Genomic DNA, 21,731 nt, shown 5'->3' on the forward strand with positions numbered 1-21,731 from the left:
ACTGACACTAAACTCTCGTGGAGTCCCGAGGGCGGAGGAGGACCTGACGGAGCACAGGTTTCGTCTCCAGCTGCAGTTGTTGTGCCAAAAAGTGATTTCCAATGTTTTTGTGTATTTTTTATGTGTAATATCTTTACGTATGTTGGTAAACGGACAAAGAGCTTTTATACAGAATAAAATTATCTTCATAACGCTGTGTTATTGTACTGACATTGTAACCAATCCGCTCCTTTATCCCCACTTAAAATGTTTTTACTGAACTGTCGTAATGTCGCTTCTGTCCTCTTGGTCAGCTTACTCTGACAAAAGATGTTTTTAATGTTAATGAGATTTGTTTTAACGGCATAAATAAAGGTTCTATAAAAGTCGCTGCCAAAAACTGATCGCAGCTTCTACACGGATGTTGTTTGTGGCTCCAGATGACTTTATGTCATCCATAAGCGATGCATTTGACATGTTTCACATGTTATAGCCCAACAAGTTACTTATAGCAGTTTGATACGAGCAATCAGTTTTTGGCGCACCGTAACAGGGGCTTCCACGCGTGACTGAGCCATCAGCGCGCCTCGGCTCGGCTTTCACTCTGCTGCCCCTCAGAAGGGCTGAACATCTGGCAGCTCGTGCACAGTTAGCGCGAGCTTACACGTTTCCTTTGTTGTGCTACAGTCAGAGGCAACACCACGGTTACTGTTACCACACAGAACAAAGACGCGCGCCACCATCAGGCTGTGGAACATGTTGCCATGTTCACTCTGACCCAAGAAGTTTCAAATCGTCATGTTTTTAAAAAGTATCCCATTACTTTTGTAGTTAGATTCCTTCTTGCTGCTGGCAACACGAACAGTTTCTCTTTGTTTTTTAAGAAGAGTTGCCTGTGCCCTTTCACCCACACCGAGTGTTTCCTAGAAGCCGTTCCACCTGAAACTCACCTGAAAGTCACCTGACACGCGTCTGTGGGCTGACGCGCACTCCACTCCGCAAACATTCACGCACACATTCTGCATTTCATGTAAATGAGCGGAGCTTGTTTTGTTCCTGGAGACTGGATTAAAGTGTGTGATGTCACCGTGCGCGTGCGCGTGCACGCGAGGGGTTGTTCGGGAGCTGCAGCTGAAGCAGCGACAGAAAGCGAGACTGCACCGCGCGACCGGCCGCTCCTCTCCAGCCCGAAGTAAGTGTCCGCGTTTGTGCCCATACTTCTGTTTTCACACTTTAGGTTGATTCTGCTGCTGCGGCTCATCGGCGACGCGCTTGTTTGCTTGTTTGTTTAGCTTCAGTTTAATCTTGTTGTTTGTTTACTCTTGAATGTGAAGGAAGGAAAGGCAGCAAGGGATTAAGGAAGGAGCCGAAACAAAGACATGAGAGAGAAACGGGAGCGAAGGAATCAGAAGAAAGACAGGAAGCGGAACGAAAGCTCGTTTTACTCAAAGCTTTACGTTTTTGACTCGTCTGGAGCGTCTCTCTCCAAGTCACCTGTGTGCGCTCTGATTGGCTGCGGGCAGGTGAGGGGTTCGTGCGCGCGGCCTCCGGTCGGCCTCCGGATGCCAGAATGAACCCCGAGATCCAGGAGGAAGTTCTCCTGATGTCGCCCCTGCTCCTGAACCAGAGGGAGCATCCCACTGCTTTTCTTTGTTTTCTGATGCAAATACGTTTCCATTCAGGGCGGGGGGCGGAGGGGGCTCCTCGGGGGTGGCACAGAATCTGTGTTAGGCTTTAGAGAAATGAAACCAGGCTAGAAGAGGCTTTGTTTTGGGCCAATGAATCAGTATTCTTTTGAGGGGAACTCTAAAGAGCTCATTCAGACGCTGCTCGGTCGCCCCCTCCCTCCCCCTCCCCCTCCTCCTCCTCTTCATTGATGGGGGGCAGACTGGAGACCTGCTGAGAGCCGGTTCTCTCCTCATAAAAGGCCGCAGGAGGAGCGAGAGGAGCAGGATTTGCTGTGCCAGCTGACATGTGAAAGAGGACCATTGCTTTAATGGAGGCTGAAAGAGGAGTCTGTCATCTCGCAGCACAATGACAGCAGCGAGGGAGAGCAGGGCCTTCTGGGTAATTGACTCTCTCTCTTTGGAGGCTGCTCTCCATTTGTCCCCCGAGCCGACGGCTGCTGTTGCTGTGTGATGATCGCTGCCGTCAAACACCAAAGGAACGTGCTAATCCTGCAGCACACCACAGATACGTGCAAAACAACAGCCGAGTGTGTGTGTGTGTGCGCTGACAGCAGCTTCTGCATACATTAGCCCACTTTCATAATCCCACTGCTGCTGCTCTCACTACAATAGCCAGATTACTGGGCTGAGGCGCTGTGATACGGGAGGAGGTGAAAAGATTTGGTTTGGTCTGAATGTTTGAACCATCTGGCTCGATGACCCGCGTCCAGGCTGCGGATCAGCACACACACCACAACTCAACTCACATTCCTGTTTCAGCACAGACAGAAGTCCTGCTTTTCCAGCTCTTTGTATTTTGGCTGTGGATTCGTGTCTCTGTGATTCTGTGTTTGTGTTTCTGCGTAGTTGCTCTCGTGCTTCTTTGTGGCTTCGTTGTAGCCTTTCCGTGTCTCTGTCTCGCCGCGTGGCTCTTACTCGATCGGCTGCAAACATTAGAAACAAATGGAAGGTGTGGTTGTTCGTGGCAGCGCGTCCAGGCCTCTGGCTGCAGGGTGTCCACCTCTTTCTCACTGCTTGTGTTTGACTGACGTTGTATTGTGATGAATAATGTGTGAGTGTGTTTTTGTTTCTGCAGAATGCGAAGTTTGTTCTCAGTGACGCTGCTGCTGCTCCTGGCCCTGACGCTCACCGCTGAGGCCAGCAAAAGAGCCAAACATCACAAAGGTGTGGCTGTCCTTCATGTTCTGTCACCACACCGGGAAAGTCAAGTTTCTCTTCTTCTTCTTTTGTTAAAAAAAGTGCATTCCCAGGAATGCCTGTCACCACAGCAGGCATGCACTCAAGTAAAGCATTAAAGGTTAACGAGCATGAAAAACAAGTTTTTCCTGTCGGAAAACATCCAAAAAACGCTCTTACCAGTTTTCATCTTTAAATTCCAGACTAACTCAGGCAAAGCTTTCCCTTCTGCTTTAGTAATGATCTTTGTGTAAATGACTGGAATATAGTGACTGTGAAGCATTCAGTCCAGAGAGCTGCTGGAGACTAAAGAGGAAAAAGTTTCACGAAATGGACAAAAACACAATAAGACGTGTTTCAGGTGCAGCTGAGCTCGGCTGTCAACAGATTTGTTTTTCTCAGCGTCTCATGCTGATGTACAGGAGCTCTCCCCATACGGAAAAGAAATAGTAAAAACTTATATGTGATTACTCATGAAAGTGGCCACTTTCTCATTACTTTCATACATTGTTTTAGGAAGTATCCAAAACATACAAGTTTCATTATATAATTTTTCAAGGGATCTTATATCTGTTTTCACTCTTGTATGCTTTTCATACAAGTTTCACACAAGACAGATACAAACTTTATAAGATTCATATATATCTTTTCCATATGGGTAAGCTCTCACTCTATTTAAATATGACATTTGATGACCTCGCTGCACTTTAATGACAGTATAAAGCCGTGGTTTGACCACCACTGGGATAGTTTCCGGGTTTTTCCAAGACTAGCTGCACAGGCAGCGGGCTGGAATACAACAGGAAACAAAAATCTGTTTGAGATCATAAAGCGATGCAAATGCAACGACCTGCAGAAGCTCACGTTAACATCCAGCTGAAGCAGACAGTGATGTTGTTGCTGTGAGCGGAGTCGTTTTCATCACAGCAACGATGTGCAAACGTGTCTGAGCAGGCCGTGGCGGTTTGGAGACAGGTTTCCTCCCACCAGGTGACCTGACCTGTGCAGAGGGTGAGAGTGTTGCAGGTTCATCCTCTGGGCAACTATTTGCTCACTGCAGCTATTTGCAATCAGTTGATGACGGTGCAATCACAGATCATTCCTCGTCACAAGTCCTAGTTTTATTCCAGTGTGACTGAGCTATAAAATCCCTCCTCACCTCACGCTGTCAGCACAAAACAAACATCAAAGAAAGAAACACTCTTCAGATTCAACAGAAACGTCTTTTAAGAGGCAGAAAAGCTAAATTTATCAGAGTGTTCAGTTATCCAGGTGGAATTAAACCACAAGTACAAACCTGTTCTTCTCTTTAGCTGAAACAAAGCAAAATGTTCTGCATGAAAACATTTTATGAGGCCACAAAACGTGAAACAGAAAAATGGCCTCCGGTGTGTTTAAACCATGTTGTGTCAGCGTGTTTGAGCCGCTGCAGGTGTCTGACCGACTCTCTGCTCAGCAGGCAGGCATGACAAGTCCCGGACGACCTCCGAGTGCTCCCCTGCAGAGACTCGGTACGGGAAGTGCATACCTGAACACGGAGACTGCGGGGACGGTGTGAGAGATGCCACCTGCAAAGATCGCACCGACAAGATTCCCTGCAAGATCCCCTGCAACTGGAAGAAGGACATCAGTAAGACTCCACACAGCTGACACCACACAGGGCAGAGCTCCTCCGGATGGTCACAGGGTGGAGCTCAAGACACAAACTCTAACATCTACACATTTACACTCGGGGTTCGCTGCCCTATTAAACGCTCTGAATTTATCTCCAGGACATGATTTCTCCTCTAAAAGACAAAAAGCTCCAATAATGCATTTTATTGTCTTTGATTTAAAACAGTCAAACTACTCTTTCAAGGATGTTTGATATAAAGGAAGGTTGGAGATTGGCCTGTAATTAGCTAAGACTGCTGGGTCTAGAGATGCTTTTTGAGTAAAGGTTTAACTACAGCCAGCTTGAAGGCCTGTGGTACATAGCCGATCATTAGAGATAGGTTGATCATATTTAAGATCGAAGCATTAATTAATGGCAGGACTTCTTTGAGCAGTTTTGTAGGAATGGGGTCTAAAAGACACGTTGATGGTTTGGAGGAAGTAATTATTGAAGTTAACTCAGTATTCTTAAACTTAGTTACAGCGCTTTCAGAAAGACGTCTACTGTGATCAAGTCTACTCCCCACTGCTGTGTAATCAATTATTGTAAATGTAAATGTTATCAGGAAATGATCAGACAGGAGAGTGGGTGGGTTCTGACAACACCCCCGAATGACTTGGGGGTGTTGATTCATTTAAAACAACACAATCATCCTGCTGCAACCAGGTTTCTGTCAGGCAGAGTAAATTGATCTGTTGATCAATTATTAAGTCATGTACTAACAGAGACTTGGAGGAGAGAGACCTAATATTTAATAATCCACATTTCACAGTTTCACTCTTCGGTGCAGAGGTGGATCTTTCGTGCTTCTCCAAAAATATTTCATATTTCTTACTAAAATCACTGAATGACCCTGTGAAGCCATGAAATAACCACCAGGAAACTCAAATGTTTCAAAACGGGTGTTTATTGAAAGAAAAGATTCAATCTCATTTTGAATAAATGAGCTGTAATTGTATTATTTTTTCTACATTTGGCATTTTTGTGACTTTATTCAGGTTTTATAGAATAAAAGAAAAATCCCACTGATGATTCAGAGAAGTCAAAAAGTCATGTAAATGTGCCAATCAATGAAAAATGAATCAATTTAAATGAAGCTGGCAGCGATGCGTCTGGGAGGCAGAGGGGGGAACGTGCGGCGGCTTTGTGGGTTCAAAGTTCAAATCTTCTTTCAGGTGACTGCAAGTACAAGTTTGGGCCGTGGGGAAACTGCGACGCCACCACCAACACCAAGACCCGATCAGGGACGCTGAAGCGAGCGCTGTTCAACGCCGAGTGCCAGGCCACCGTCAAGGTGTCCAAACCCTGCTCCCCCAAAGTGAAGAAGGTCAAAGGTGAGAGTCCTCAGTAACCTTTAACAGTCACTGCAACAGACGACGACACGATCAAGTCACGTGTAGCTTCTGATGATGCTTTCGTAGCAATACTGTGCAGCACCGTCGTGATAAAAATAAAAAAGCCACGTTGAGCTCAGACGCCACCAACATCGAGAAAATGGAGGAGGAGCTTAATGATGCCGTTGGTGTGCAGTCAGAGGCGGATCCTTCACTCTTATACAGAGACGAAAGGTTTTAGAAAGGATTTCAGGCGAGTAAAGCAAAGAGAACATTTGACTTTGTGTTTGTAAAGCAGCCACAAGATGCCAAAAATCGCTGTTTCTGCAAACCTGATCAGAATCTCTGAGCGTTTACAAAAACTACACTGAAGTTCTGAAGGAGGCAGGGCTAAAGGCCAGGTGAAGGTGGCTCACCTGGTTCAGCTGGAAACTCACGTGCACAAGGCTGCAGTTTCCAAGTTATACTGTCAGATAAAGACTCAACAATAATACTCTGAAAACCAGCAGGAGACAAAAAAGTTTATCTAAAAAAGGAGTTTTTCCTTCCCACTGTCCTACTTGCTCATAGGAGGTCGTATGATTGTTGGGTTTTTCTGTGTGTATTATAGTAGCGTCTACCTTACAATACAAAGCACCTTAAGGTGACTGTTGATGTCATTTGGCGCTAAATAAATACAGTGGAGCAAAAAAGTATTTAGTCAGCCACCGATTGTGCAAGTTCCCCCACCTAAAATGATGACAGAGGTCAGTAATTTGCACCAGAGGTACACTTCAACTGTGAGAGACAGAATGTGAAAAAAAAAATCCATGAATCCACATGGTAGGATTTGTAAAGAATTTATTGGTAAATCAGGGTGGAAAATAAGTATTTGGTCAATAACAAAAATACAACTCAATACTTTGTAACATAACCTTTGTTGGCAATAACAGAGGTCAAACGTTTACTATAGGTCTTTACCAGGTTTGCACACACAGTAGCTGGTATTTTGGCCCATTCCTCCATGCAGATCTTCTCGAGAGCAGTGATGTTTTGGGGCTGTCGCCGAGCAACACGGACTTTCAACTCCCGCCACAGATTTTCTATGGGGTTGAGGTCTGGAGACTGGCTAGGCCACTCCAGGACTTTCAAATGCTTCTTACGGAGCCACTCCTTTGTTGCCCGGGCGGTGTGTTTTGGATCATTGTCATGTTGGAAGACCCAGCCTCGTTTCATCTTCAAAGTTCTCACTGATGGAAGGAGGTTTTGGCTCAAAATCTCACGATACATGGCCCCATTCATTCTGTCCTTAACACGGATCAGTCGTCCTGTCCCCTTGGCAGAAAAACAGCCCCATAGCATGATGTTTCCACCCCCATGCTTCACAGTAGGTATGGTGTTCTTGGGATGCAACTCAGTATTCTTCTTCCTCCAAACACGACGAGTTGAGTTTATACCAAAAAGTTCTACTTTGGTTTCATCTGACCACATGACATTCTCCCAATCCTCTGCTGTATCATCCATGTGCTCTCTGGCAAACTTCAGACGGGCCTGGACATGCACTGGCTTCAGCAGCGGAACACGTCTGGCACTGCGGGATTTGATTCCCTGCCGTTGTAGTGTGTTACTGATGGTGACCTTTGTTACTTTGGTCCCAGCTCTCTGCAGGTCATTCACCAGGTCCCCCCGTGTGGTTCTGGGATCTTTGCTCACCGTTCTCATGATCATTTTGACCCCACGGGATGAGATCTTGCGTGGAGCCCCAGATCGAGGGAGATTATCAGTGGTCTTGTATGTCTTCCATTTTCTGATGATTGCTCCCACAGTTGATTTTTTCACACCAAGCTGCTTGCCTATTGTAGATTCACTCTTCCCAGTCTGGTGCAGGTCTACAATACTTTTCCTGGTGTCCTTCGAAAGCTCTTTGGTCTTGGCCATGGCGGAGTTTGGAGTCTGACTGTTTGAGGCTGTGGACAGGTGTCTTTTATACAGATGATGAGTTCAAACAGGTGCCATTCATACAGGTAACGAGTGGGGGACAGAAAAGCTTCTTACAGAAGACGTTACAGGTCTGTGAGAGCCAGAGATTTTCCTTGTTTGAGGTGACCAAATACTTATTTTCCACCCTGATTTACGAATAAATTCTTTACAAATCCTACCATGTGGATTCATGGATTTTTTTTCACATTCTGTCTCTCACAGTTGAAGCGTACCTCTGGTGCAAATTACTGACCTCTGTCATCATTTTAGGTGGGGGAACTTGCACAATCGGTGGCTGACTAAATACTTTTTTGCCCCACTGTAAAGTTGAATTGAATTAAAAACCTGTTTCTTACTCGTGCTCCAAGCATCTGAGCTCTGAGCCATAACGCCGTCTCCCAGAGATCTGATTGGTCAGTAGGTGTTGCTAACCTGAAGCATTAGCTGCTGAGGCCGGTCGGCAGCACCTTCAGATTCAGACCTGATGATAAAACCTGATCTTCCTCGCCTCCACCAGAGCAAACGTGCGGGATTCATCATGGGGAACGATGTTGTAACATGAATGTCTGATGCTTTGCTTCCTCAGGCGAGAAGAAGTCCAACTGAAGGATGTACCGCGACAGAAGACGGCGGCGTTTCGTCCTCTTCCTCAACGATCGTCTTCCCTCCTTTGAATACACAAAATGAGAGACTCCTCCAAAACACACCGACCGCCTCTCCTTGCTTTTGATTCTTGTTTTTCTGGTTTCTGATTTGATGTTTTTCTGGATTAAAGCTTTTCCGACACTGTCCCGCTAGATGATGAGAATAATCCTCGTAGCTGATAGTTTGTTAACCATTACACTGAGATAGTCCTAAAGCTTGTACAGTAGCCACCTGTGAATTCAGACTAAACTGGACGCTGGTCCTCACGGGATCGTCACGAGTTTGTTTGTAGGCGAGTTTAGTTTTAAAGAATCTGAGAAAATCCTCTATGAAATCTATTTTTTAAACTATAGATTATTGTTGCTGCAGGATGAAACTGTACAAATAAGCAAAATAAAGACTGTACATTGCTTTGGTGAAGACTCTGGCGTGATTACTGGTGCACAGACACGATGGCTGTCATAATAATAAAAGGTTCGTGCATATTCAAGAACGGGGTTCAGTTTGGAGGCACAAATCACAAGCTTTGTTCACTACAGGAACTCAGTGACCCGAATCTTTAAGCAGACAGATCGACTTCTCCACATTTAAAGTGTCGGTAAGTTCTCCAGGAGTTCCTCAGGGTTCTATTCTCGGTCCTCTACAGTTTCAACTAAAAACACAAAAATCTGCTTTAACTCTGCTTCTGGTCTCCACCAAGCAACCTCTGAGGCAACCAAAGTCCACTAGAGGCTCCAGCAGAGTCATAGACTTTCATGTTAAAACTTTCTACCAGAAATAAGCATGTTCACAGCCTTAAACGTGTTTCTTAGCAGTAATGACGCTGTTTTATTTCCTTTATTGTGCTGCATCTACCAAACACTTTCTTAATAATAAAGATGAACAGTAGCTGCAGCCTTGACAGCATTTATGCCTTGTTACATCAGTCACTGCTCATTAAACACATCATGGAGAAGCAGCAGGAAGTAGATGGATTAATTAACTACATAAACATCAAACATTTACAGCCCAAATTGTGATAAGAGGCCATGTCATCTGAGCTGGAAATGGAGACATGATGGCATTATCTGCTTTGATTTAAGGACGTTTTGCACCACCGGCTGTTTGTCAGACCAACCACTGAGCTGCAAGGATGGAAACAACCTTTTGTTCGCATTTGTTTTGCCCATCTTAAATCTCCTTCTACATTTAGATGGAAACCTGCGATAGGACCAAACTCCATGAAAGGAAAGCAAAAAGCCAGCTGCCAAAAACAAAGCAAAAACGCACCAGTGCTGTTACAGCCGCCTGCAGCGGCAGCGCAGGAGGCTGCAGAAGGTTTTTCTGAAGGTCACGTTGCACAGGGCATAGCAGCCGGGGTTGACAGTGCTGTTCACGTAGCACAGCCAGTATCCTGTGGTCCACAGGGCGTCAGGAATGCGGCAATGGCAGAAGGCAGCAACAACGGCCATGACATTGTACGGCGTCCAGGTGAGGACAAATACCAGGATGATGGCCAGGATGGTCCTCGTGACCCTCCTCTCCCTCGCCATCACTCGCTGCCGCCTCCTCTCATGTGAGCTGATGTCGGGGCAGGAGGAGAAGACTGCCGAGGCCGCCCTGTGGAGGTCAGCGTTGAATGAGTCTTCAGATTCAGTCTTGTTGTGGTCTTCGTCTCCGGTGGGTTTGACAGCAGTTTGAGAGGGATGCTTCTGAGGAGACAAACAAGCCACCTTCACTTCTTTTCATCAGGCGGCCTTACAACCAATCTCTCTATTTGGATTGAACAGGGAGCCAATATAGTAGACACATGCTCTCTTTGCATTCTTTGTCCATTCTCTTGCCTTTTAGACTACAGCCATCTTTGGGAGGTAGAGCAGGTCATCTTAGAGTCATTTAAATGACTCCAAGGTTTCCTTACAGTGTCACTGAAGGCTGAAGTAATGCTATCCAGAGGAAGCGTCTGGCTTCATAAGGCATTTCTAAGATTTAGTACAATAACCTCAGTTTGATCTGAATTAAGAAGCAGAAAGTTAGCGGCCATCCAGGTCTTTATGTCTTTAAGACATTCCTGCAGTTTAACTCATTGGTGTGTGTTATCTGGCTTCATGGACAGATAGAGCTGGGTGTCATCTGCATAGCAGTGTAAATGTATGCTATGTCTTCTAATGATGCTGCCTAAGGGAAGCATGTATAATGTAAACAGAATTGGTCCTAGCACTGAACCCTGTGGAACTCCATAATTAACCTCAGTGTGTGAAGAGGACTCTCCATTTACATGAACAAACTGGAGTCTATTAGATAGATATGATAGAAACCACTGCAGTGCAGTACCTGTAATACCTACAGCATGTTCTAATCGCTCTAATAGGATATTATGGTCGACAGTATCGAACGCTGCACTGAGGTCTAGCAGGACAAGCACAGAGATGAGTCCACTGTCAGAGGCCATAAGAAGATCATTTGTAACCTTCACTAAAGCTGTTTCTGTGCTGTGATGAGCTCTGAAACCTGACTGAAACTCTTCAAATAAGCCTCTGCAGATGATCTGTTAGCTGTTTGACAACTACTCTTTCAAGGATGTTTGATATGAAAGGAAGGTTGGAGATTGGCCTATAATTAGCTAAGACTGCTGGGTCTAGAGATGCTTTTTGAGTAAAGGTTTAACTACAGCCAGCTTGAAGGCCTGTGGTACATAGCCGATCATTAGAGATAGGTTGATCATATTTAAGATCGAAGCATTAATTAATGGCAGGACTTCTTTGAGCAGTTTTGTAGGAATGGGGTCTAAAAGACACGTTGAAGGTTTGGAGGAAGTAATTATTGAAGTTAACTCAGAAAGATCAATTAGAGAAAAAGAGTCTAACTTAACATCAATGGTACTAAGAGTAGCTGTAGATAATATTACATCTGTGGGATGATTATTGGTCATTTTTTCTCTAATGATAAAAAATTTATTTGTGAAGAAGTTCATGAAGTCATTACTAGTTAACGTTAAAGGGATGGTTGGCTCAACAGAGCTCTGACTGTTTGTCAGCCTGGCTACAGTGCTGAAGAGAAACCTGGGGTTGTTCTTATTTTCTTCAATCAGTGATGAATAGTAAGATGTTCTGGCTTTGCGGAGGGCTTTCTTATAAAGCAACAAACTATTTCTCCAGGCTAAATGATGATCCTCTAAATTTGTGACACGCCATTTCCTCTCCAGCTTACGAGTCATCTGCTTTAGGGTACGTGTTTGAGAATTATACCACGGAGTCAGGTACTTCTGATTAGAGACCTTCGTTTTCACAGGAGCTACAGTATCCAGAGTCGTACGTAGGTAGGAGGTGAAATTATTAACAAGATGATCGACCTCTGTTGGAGCAGCGTTCAGATAGCTGCTCTGCTCTGTGTTGGTACAGGGCATTGAAGATGATAACAGTGGGTGGATTATATTCTTAAACTTAGTTACAGCGCTTTCAGAAAGACATCTACTTTGATAAAGTCTACTCTCCACTGCTGTGTAATCAATTATTGTAAATGTAAATGTTATCAGGAAATGATCAGACAGGAGAGGGTTTTCAGGAAACACTGTTAAATGTTCAGTTTCTATGCCATATGTTAAAACAAGATCTAGAGTGTGATTAAAGTGGTGGGTGGGTTCTTTTACATTTTGAGAGAAACCAATTGAGTCTAATAACAGATTAAATGCCATGTTGAGGCTGTCATTTTTAGCATCTACATGGATGTTAAAATCACCCACAATAATTATTTTATCTGAGCTCAGAACTAAATTAGATATAAAGTCTGAGAAATCAGACAGAAACTCTGTGTAAGGCCCAGGTGGACGATAGATGATAACAAGTAAGACTGGTTTCTGAGTTTACAGCTAGGGTGGACGAGGCGAAGCATCAGGCTTTCAAATAAATTAAAAGTCTGTCTTGGTCTTTCATTAATTAACAGGCTGGTGTGAAAAATTGCTGCCACACCTCCCCCTCGGCCTGTGCTTCGAGGTTTCTGGTAGTTAGAATGACTCGGGGGTGTTGATTCATTTAAACTAACATAATCATCCTGCTGCAACCAGGTTTCTGTAAGGCAGAGTAAATCAATTTGTTGATCAATTATTAAGTCATGTACTAACAGAGACTTGGAGGAGAGAGACCTAATATTTAATAATCCACATTTCACTGTTTTACTCTTTGGTTCAGATGTGGATACTGTATTGTTCTTTCTTTGTGATTGTTTATGTTTAAGTTGTTTGTTGCTGGTTTTTAGTTTGTTTTTGTCTGTTTGGGAGCTGACACAGTCTCTATGGAGATGGGTTTTTGGGGGGGTAGCAGGAGGAGAGAAGCTGCAGAGAGGCGTGTAAGACTGCAACTCTGCTTCCTGGTCCCAACTCTGGATAGTCATATTTTGGGGGGTTTAATAAATTTGTCCATATTTCTAGAAATGAGAGCTGCTCCATCCAAAGTGGGATGGATGCCGTCTCTCCTAACAAGACCAGGTTTCCTCCAGAAGGTTTGCCAATTATCTATGAAGCCCACATCGTTTCTGGGACACCACTCAGACAGCCAGCGATTTAAGGAGAACATGCGGCTAAACATGTCACTCCTGGTCTGATTGGGGAGGGGACCAGAGAAAACTACAGAGTCCCACAAAGTTACACACCGATTCAATATTGATTTTAGTGACCTCCGATTGGCGTAACCGGGTGTCATTACTGCCGACGTGAATTATGATTTTACTGAATTTACGTTTACCCTTAGCCAGCAGTTTTAAATTTCCTTCAATGTCGCCTACTCTGGCCCCTGGAAGACAATTGACTATGGTTGCCGGTGTCTCTAGCTTCACATGTCTGAGAACAGAATCACCAATTACCAGAGTTTGACCCCCGGCGGGTGTGTCGCCGAGTGGGGAAAAACGGTTAGACACATGAACGGGTTGGTGGTGTACCTGGGGCTTCTGTTTAGGACTATGTTCCTCCTCACAGTCACCCAGCCGCCCTCTTTCCCCAGCTGCTTGGGGTCTGCCAGGGAACAGCTAGCGGGGCCTACGCTATCTTCGGCTGCACCAGCTACAGGGGCCTGGCTAGCTACGGGTGAATGAAGGGTGCGAAGCCGAGTCTCCAATTCAGTAATCCTGGCCTCCAGATTGAGAGGCTGAGGAATAACCTCCAGCACTGTCAGAGTGCTTATTTACAGTCCTAATATCATCTCTTTTCCTCCATAACCTCCGCTCTGACACAAATGTGCTGCAGTGCAGTCACAGATCTGCCATCCGAGTTCCTCGACCCTCCGAGCAGCAGCCCGGACTCTCAGCCAGCCTCCAAATATTTATGCAGAGCTCATTAAAGTGGACAAAATGCCGCGTTTCCTCCTCCGCCTCATAACGATATCATTTTAAACACTAATAAGGAGCTCAGGATCACTCGGCTGCTGTGCTCAGATCAGCTTTATTAATGTCAAAAAAGGCATTTTGTTTGTACCCACACATTCTGCAGCCTGTAAACACTCATAGATATATAGAACAGAAATATGCTTTATTGTGGAAATCCAGGTGTTCCAGCAACAAAGTGACAGGAAGTTGGAGCGTTCAGAAATCGGAAGACACACTGCTGCATGTGAAGGCCCAGCTCAGTGAGCTCAAAGAAATAACTGGAAGAATGATAAATGTCTAAAAATGATCATAATGTGAAGCCTCGCAGCGAGGTCACTGCTCCTCTAACTAAACATGTGACACAATGTGCAGGAAAGTGCAGGACAGGTAAAGATGCCATGGGAACACCAGCCCATCCACATCAACGGGTCAGCAGCTTCAAATTCCTTGGAGTCAACATCACAGAGGACTTCTCCTGGACCCTCACACAGACACTGCTATCAGGAAAGCTCGCCAGTGGCTTTACTTCCTGAGGAGGCTGAGGAAGTTTGGCATGAACGCCAACATCACCTCAAATTCTTACAGGTGTGAGATCGAGAGCTTGCTGACGAGCTGCATCACAGTTTGGTACGAAGCTGCTCAGCCAGCAGCCAGAAATCACTACAGAGGGTGGTGAAGGCAGCAGAGCACATCACTGGCACGAGGCTTCCTGCCATTCAGGACATTTATCTCCAGCCTCCATCATCAAGGACCACAGCCACCCAGCACATCAGCTGTTCTCCTTGTTACCATCTGGCAGACGTTACAGGAGTCTGTCTGCTCGGACTACAAGACTTAAAAACAGTTTTTACCACCAACCATACGACACCTCAACCACAACACTTAAACACACACAGCACAGCACTCAGAAGCTACCTGCAGCTTCACAAGTACTCTGTATAATCTGCACTGGTCACTCCACTTTATTGTCATTGATATTTATATTTAAAAGTGCAATACTGTAATTTTCTGCTGCTCATTCCTGTGCAATATCCCATCTGCCCCCCCTCACATTCCTGTTTAAGATTTTCTTAATTTAATCACTAGTGTACATATATTTATACATACATATATATATAGTCAGTTAACTGAAAATCTCTTTTTCTTTTACTACATCTTATTAATATTTTGCTCTTTTCTATTTTTCTATATATTTTTTATTATTTTATTTTATTTTTTCTACTATACCATGCTGCTGAGTGACTGCTGCTCATCAAATACATTTCATTGCGATGTTGACCCTGTGCTAATTTGCATATGACAAATAAAACTGAAAACTGCTAGCGAGTTGGCTATGAGCTAAGCTAAGCTAGCGAAACCCTAAAGACGAAGCGAGTAAAGTGCGTGAAGATATGAAAAGCGAAGTTATCTATACGGTTTTTAATAAACTGCTACAAGAACACCACTGTGTGTTGGAACAGGAACAGGAAGTGATACTCTACCGCAGAGAGTGAACAGGAAGTGACAGCGCCCCCTGACAACAACATTAGAGACGGTAAACAGATGAAACACATCCTTACCCAGTGTCTCCAGCTACTCTCGGCCTGCGCTGTATCATCTGGACTTCTACATGTCTTCTTCTTCCTTCTGGTCTTTGGCGTGCAGGACTGGAGCTGGTTCGGGGTCAGGTCTGAGCAGGGGTCACTCGTCCCCATGCCTCGCCGCCTCAGCAGGAAGTCTTTCAAGGAGGGACTGGAAGCCCTGAGAGCACCCTGGTTTGGCATGAGCACACTCATTCGGCTGTAGCTGGCAACTGACAGGTGGCTGTAGAGGCCGATCATGATGATTGCCGGCAGGTAAAAGGAGGGAAGAGTCGTCCCCATAGTAACAGCAGGGCTAACAAGTAGACGGATGTAACACTGATCGTGAGGGACGACGCGCCCGCCCTTATCTGTCTGCCAGGACAGGATGGCGGGAGCCCAGAGAATGAAAGAAAGCAGCCAGGCGGCAGCAATCATCAGGCACGCCATCCTGCCCGTCCGCCGCACTGGGTAGCTGAGCGGTCGCGTCAGGCAAAAGTACCGATCCAGACTGATGAGCAGCAGGTTCAGGACCGAGGCGCTGCTCGCCACGTAGTCAAGGACGAGCCACGCGTCACATAGCACGGGGCCCAGCAGCCAGCGGCCCTGCAGCTTATACAGCGTGTACACGTTCATGGAGAACAGGCCGATGATCAGGTCGGCCACCGCCAGGCTCAGCAGGAAGTAATTGTTGACCATCTGCAGGTGACGGTTCACTTTGATGGACAGGATCACCAAAGTGTTGCCGAGAACGGTGAGGATGCTGAGGGAGGTGGTAACCATGGCAATGAGGACCAGCTGAGCGGTGCTGTACGGATATGGTGGTGAGAGCGGAGGCACACGGGAGGTGTTGACGGAGAGGCGGAGCAAAGTAGGCGTCGGTTCCATGTTTCCTAAAGTCACACACAAGAAGACTTTGAAATTATTGAACTGAAACGAGATCAAAGTGACCACAAAATAATAACAAGTGTTAAAACAGAAAAGACAGCGTTCCTTAAATCAGTCAACACTGAACCGTCAGCCTAGTGTGTGAAATTCAAAGAGTTCCTGATGTACTGGTTATTTTCCCATCAACTCAGGAGATAAAGAGCAAATCAAAGAAGCGAACATCAAATGGTCATCAATGGATGTTAATGACTTTTACTAATATAATTAAAAGAAAGAACTTTGTATACTTGCCCTGAAAATGAATCAGTATCTTCCTGAGAATGATTTCCTCTTCCTCACAGAAGCTGTTTTATTGCAGCTCACACAGAAACGATGAAGCTAAACAGTTTATACGAAGTTCTCCTCGTGCAGGATTTTATTTTCTTGCAGCAAAAACTGAAGATGTTTGAAGTTTATTATAAAGATCTCGTTACATTTAATGCAAAATGTTGAAACTCCTGTGATCATTCCCAAACCTCAGTTTGGACCACATGAAAGATTTAAATGTGCAAAAGGAGCATTCATGTGGAAACGACGGATAAATGTGACAAACTAACGATGAGCTGCAGCTCTGATCAGATACAGTCACAGCTGTGTCACACTCACATCGACATTTACCTGCTCGAGGTGCAGCTTTTGCACTTCTGTGTTATTACCTTGGTAAAAGTACTTTCACTTCAGAGAAATTTCCTCCAGCTCTGAGGAACTGACTGAAAAACACGTTTAAGCCTTCAAAATAAAAGCAGATTTCCTGACAGAATGAACCGGCAGGAGTTGCTGCGAGCGCGTTCAGAGGTTCGGTCCAGCTCACCGGGGGTGTTGGAGCTGCTCAGCTTGCCGCTGTCTGCCTGTCCATCAGTCCATCTGCAGCAGTTTACATGCAGCCTCCGTCCTGACGTCATCAGATGTGGGATGTAATGACACATTAGAGAAGATGAGCCCAGCTTCAGTTACCACCACACGGGTTTTAACTTCATCTTCCTCCCAGCATTACCGTTAGTGAAGACACTGCAGCAGGCACAGAGAAGCAAACGGAAACCTCCAGCACTGTCAGAGTGCTTATTTACAGTCCTAATATCATCTCTTTTCCTCCATGTTATCTGATTAACCTCCGCTCTGACACAAATGTGCTGCAGTGCAGTCACAGATCTGCCATCCGAGTTCCTCGACCCTCCGAGCAGCAGCCCGGACTCTCAGCCAGCCTCCAAATATTTATGCAGAGCTCATTAAAGTGGACAAAATGCCGCGTTTCCTCCTCCGCCTCATAACGATATCATTTTAAACACTAATAAGGAGCTCAGGGTCACTCGGCTGCTGTGCTCAGATCAGCTTTATTACCGTTTTCCTCGAGTGCTTAAACACAGTCCTTGAAACTATGCCTCGTATTCCCCAAACAGTAAACACAAATCCATGACGTCTCACCATATTTCCCAAACATCGTGTTATCAGGTTGAAATGCAGCTCTACACTCAAAACCATTCACCCTGCTGAAAAACCAAACTTTGCCACAGACAGCACACACAAGGCCTCAAAAACACACACACAATAACATAGTCGTACACATTGAACACAAAAAATGCAACCAATGTACAGACGTAGACAAAGGTGGTACCCACAATGGTCCCAGAAATAACTTTAATCTGACAAAAGTAATAATAAATAAAAATTCTATTAATCTTAACCAATGAAAGTTGGACACTGCTTTTCAACCACGCTTCAAATGAATTATTTAAAAAATAAATGCATGAAACAGGCCTGGACAAAAATGATTAAAGGTAAAGGATATAAGACCATCTCCAAGCAGCTAGATGTTCCTGTGACTACAGCTGCACGGCATTCACAAATTTCAGATCCATGGGAGCCAACCTCCCTGGACGCAGGAGGGAAATTGAGATGGATAATCCGAATGGTAACAAAAGAGCGCAGAAAGACTTCTAAAGAGATCCAAGCTGAACTTCATGCTCAAGGAACATCAGTGCCAGATCGCACCATCCGTCGTTGTTTGAGCCAAAGTGGCAGGCGTCGCCTCGGCCTGGAGGTGCACACGACATAAGGCTCTAAAGTAACTCCTCGGAGTGACCACAGGAACGGTTCATAGTGTTCATAGCTCAGGGAAATGGGTGTGCTCTTTGGAAAGTGGCATTATGCTTTTGAAATTTGGCTTCATTAGATTGCTTAAACACTATAACCAATCAAGAAAAACTGTAATCCCAAAGAAGGCATTTTTACCGCCTACCCACACATCCTGAAGCCTGTAAACACTCATAGAAATATAGAACAGAAATATGCTTTATTGTGGAAATCCAGGTGTTCCAGCAGCAGAGTTACAGGAAGTTGCAGCATTCAGAAATCAGAAAACTGCTGCATGTGAAGGCCCAGCTCAGTGAGCTGCCCTCGTGGTTACTGCAGGACTTCATGTTTTAATAATGAAGCTGACAGGTTATCCCAGATAAATGCACCGCGGACATCAGCTGGGCTTCGAACAAGGCTTAAATCATCGAGTCAATAAAGAAAAGATGCAACAAATCTGTGAGCACGAACAAATAAAACCACAGATGAAGTTCCATCTCCATAGAGACTGTGTCAGCTCCCAAACAGACAAAAAACAAACTAAAAACCAGCAACAAACAACTTAAACATAAACAATTACAAAGAAAGAACAATACAGTATCCACATCTGAACCAAAGAGTAAAACAGTGAAATGTGGATTATTAAATATTAGGTCTCTCTCCTCCAAGTCTCTGTTAGTACATGACTTAATAATTGATCAACAAATTGATTTACTCTGCCTTACAGAAACCTGGTTGCAGCAGGATGATTATGTTAGTTTAAATGAATCAACACCCCCGAGTCATTCTAACTACCAGAAATCTCGAAGCACAGGCCGAGGGGGAGGTGTGGCAGCAATTTTTCACACCAACCTATTAATTAATGAAAGACCAAGACAGACTTTTAATTCATTTGAAAGCCTGATGCTTCGCCTCGTCCAACCCAGCTGTGAAACTCAGAAACCAGTCTTACTTGTTATCATCTATCGTCCACCTGGGCCTTACACAGAGTTTCTGTCTGATTTCTCAGACTTTATATCTAATTTAGTTCTGAGCTCAGATAAAATAATTATTGTGGGTGATTTTAACATCCATGTAGATGCTAAAAATGACAGCCTCAACATGGCATTTAATCTGTTATTAGACTCAATTGGCTTCTCTCAAAATGTAAAAGAACCCACCCACCACTTTAATCACACTCTAGATCTTGTTTTAACATATGGCATAGAAACTGAACATTTAACAGTGTTTCCTGAAAACCCTCTCCTGTCTGATCATTTCCTGATAACATTTACATTTACAATAATTGATTACACAGCGGTGGAGAGTAGACTTTATCACAGTAGATGTCTTTCTGAAAGCGCTGTAACTAAGTTTAAGAATATAATCCACCCACTGTTATCATCTTCAATGCCCTGTACCAACACAGAGCAGAGCAGCTATCTGAACGCTGCTCCAACAGACTCTTTTTCTCTAATTGATCTTTCTGAGTTAACTTCAATAATTACTTCCTCCAAACCATCAACGTGTCTTTTAGACCCCATTCCTACAAAACTGCTCAAAGAAGTCCTGCCATTAATTAATGCTTCGATCTTAAATATGATCAACCTATCTCTAATGATCGGCTATGTACCACAGGCCTTCAAGCTGGCTGTAGTTAAACCTTTACTCAAAAAGCATCTCTAGACCCAGCAGTCTTAGCTAATTATAGGCCAATCTCCAACCTTCCTTTCATATCAAACATCCTTGAAAGAGTAGTTGTCAAACAGCTAACAGATCATCTGCAGAGGTTTATTTGAAGAGTTTCAGTCAGGTTTCAGAGCTCATCACAGCACAGAAACAGCTTTAGTAAAGGTTACAAATGATCTTCTTATGGCCTCTGACAGTGGACTCATCTCTGTGCTTGTCCTGCTAGACCTCAGTGCAGCGTTCGATACTGTCGACCATAATATCCTATTAGAGCGATTAGAACATGCTGTAGGTATTACAGGTACTGTGCTGCAGTGGTTTCTATCATATCTATCTAATAGACTCCAGTTTGTGCATGTAAATGGAGAGTCCTCTTCACACACTGAGGTTAATTATGGAGTTCCACAGGGTTCAGTGCTAGGACCAATTCTGTTTACATTATACATGCTTCCCTTAGGCAGCATCATTAGAAGACATAGCATACATTTACACTGCTATGCTGATGACACCCAGCTCTATCTGTCCATGAAGCCAGATAACACACACCAATGAGTTAAACTGCAGGAATGTCTTAAAGACATAAAGACCTGGATGGCCGCTAACTTTCTGCTTCTTAGTTCAGATCAAACTGAGGTTATTGTACTCGGCCCTGAAAAGCTTAGAAATATGGTATCTAAGCAGATTCTTCCTCTGGATGGCATTACCTTGGCCTCCAGTAACACTGTGAGGAACCTTGGAGTCATTTTTGACCAGGACATGTCCTTCAATGCACATATTAAACAAATATGTAAGACTGCTTTCTTCCATTTGTGCAACATCTCTAAAATTAGAAATATCCTGTCTCAGAGTGACGCTGAAAAACTAGTTCATGCATTTATTACTTCCAGGCTGGACGACTGTAATTCATTATTATCAGGAAGTCCTAAAAACTCCCTGAAAAGCCTTCAGCTGATCCAAAATGCTGCAGCAAGAGTCCTGACAGGGACTAGAAAGAGAGAGCAGATTTCTCCTGTTTTGGCTTCCTGTTAAATCCAGAATTCAAAATCCTGCTCCTCACATACAAGGTCTTAAATAATCAGGCCCCATCTTATCTTAATGACCTTGTAGTACCATATCACCCTATTAGAGCACTTCGCTCTCGCTCTGCAGGCCTACTTGTTGTTCCTAGAGTATTTAAAAGTAGAATGGGAGGCAGAGCCTTCAGTTTTCAGGCCCCTCTTCTGTGGAACCAGCTTCCAGTTTGGATTCAGGAGACAGACACTATCTCTACTTTCAAGATTAGGCTTCAAACTTTCCTTTTTGCTAAAGCATATAGTTAGGGCTGGACCAGGTGACCCTGAATCCTCCCTTAGTTATGCTGCAATAGACGTAGGCTGCCGGGAGATTCCCATGATGCATTGAGTTTTTCCTTTCCAGTCACCTTTCTCACTCACTATGTGTTAACAGACCTCTCTGCATTGAATCATATCTGTTATTAACCTCTGTCTCTCTTCCACAGCATGTCTTTATCCTGTCTTCCTTCTCTCACCCCAACCAATCACAGCAGATGGCCCCGCCCCTCCCTGAGCCTGGTTCTGCTGGAGGTTTCTTCCTGTTAAAAGGGAGTTTTTCCTTCCCACTGTCGCCAAAGTGCTTGCTCATAGGGGGTCATATGATTGTTGGGTTTTTCTCTGTATCTATGAAGCGCCTTGAGGCGACTTATGTTGTGATTTGGCGCTATATAAATAAAATTGAATTG

The 21,731-nt window shown here is 44.5% G+C and overlaps 2 protein-coding genes across 3 annotated transcripts; one reads left to right on the plus strand and one right to left on the minus strand.

Annotated features, from left to right (window-relative positions):
- Positions 1-990: 990 nt before the first annotated feature.
- Positions 991-8,855, plus strand: mdkb (midkine b). 2 transcript variants are annotated; one of them, XM_076886981.1, is made up of 5 exons: positions 991-1,171; positions 2,743-2,831; positions 4,300-4,473; positions 5,673-5,831; positions 8,377-8,855. In XM_076886981.1, the coding sequence occupies exons 1-5, from the start codon at positions 1,014-1,016 to the stop codon at positions 8,394-8,396; spliced, it is 600 nt and encodes a 199-aa protein (XP_076743096.1). In that variant the 5' UTR covers positions 991-1,013; the 3' UTR covers positions 8,397-8,855. The 2 variants fall into 2 exon arrangements, with proteins under 2 accessions (XP_076743096.1, XP_004571563.1); XM_004571506.3 differs by having other exon boundaries at positions 999-1,171; positions 4,303-4,473.
- chrm4b (cholinergic receptor, muscarinic 4b) lies at positions 8,550-17,409 on the minus strand. The gene is made up of 3 exons (XM_014410687.4): positions 17,067-17,409; positions 15,329-16,221; positions 8,550-10,126 (listed from the first exon to the last, which is right to left on the minus strand). The coding sequence occupies exons 1-3, from the start codon at positions 17,179-17,181 to the stop codon at positions 9,713-9,715; spliced, it is 1,422 nt and encodes a 473-aa protein (XP_014266173.1). The 5' UTR covers positions 17,182-17,409; the 3' UTR covers positions 8,550-9,712.
- Positions 17,410-21,731: the final 4,322 nt, after the last annotated feature.

The sequence above is a fragment of the Maylandia zebra genome, linkage group LG7, assembly GCF_041146795.1.
Source record: "Maylandia zebra isolate NMK-2024a linkage group LG7, Mzebra_GT3a, whole genome shotgun sequence".
In the NCBI taxonomy this organism is placed as follows: domain Eukaryota; kingdom Metazoa; phylum Chordata; class Actinopteri; order Cichliformes; family Cichlidae; genus Maylandia; species Maylandia zebra.

Coding starts and splice junctions, on each gene's coding strand:
- mdkb (XM_076886981.1), top strand. CDS start 1,014: ATGAGCGGAGCTTGTTTTGTTCCTGGAGACTGGATTAAAGTGTGTGAT. Junction 2,832..4,299: donor AAGAGCCAAACATCACAAAG/GTGTGGCTGTCC, acceptor CTCTCTGCTCAG/CAGGCAGGCATGACAAGTCC. Junction 5,832..8,376: donor CAAAGTGAAGAAGGTCAAAG/GTGAGAGTCCTC, acceptor TTGCTTCCTCAG/GCGAGAAGAAGTCCAACTGA.
- chrm4b (XM_014410687.4), bottom strand. CDS start 17,181: ATGTGTCATTACATCCCACATCTGATGACGTCAGGACGGAGGCTGCAT. Junction 16,222..17,066: donor GAGCAGCTCCAACACCCCCG/GTGAGCTGGACC, acceptor GTGTGACTTTAG/GAAACATGGAACCGACGCCT. Junction 10,127..15,328: donor AGAGTAGCTGGAGACACTGG/GTAAGGATGTGT, acceptor TTGTCTCCTCAG/AAGCATCCCTCTCAAACTGC.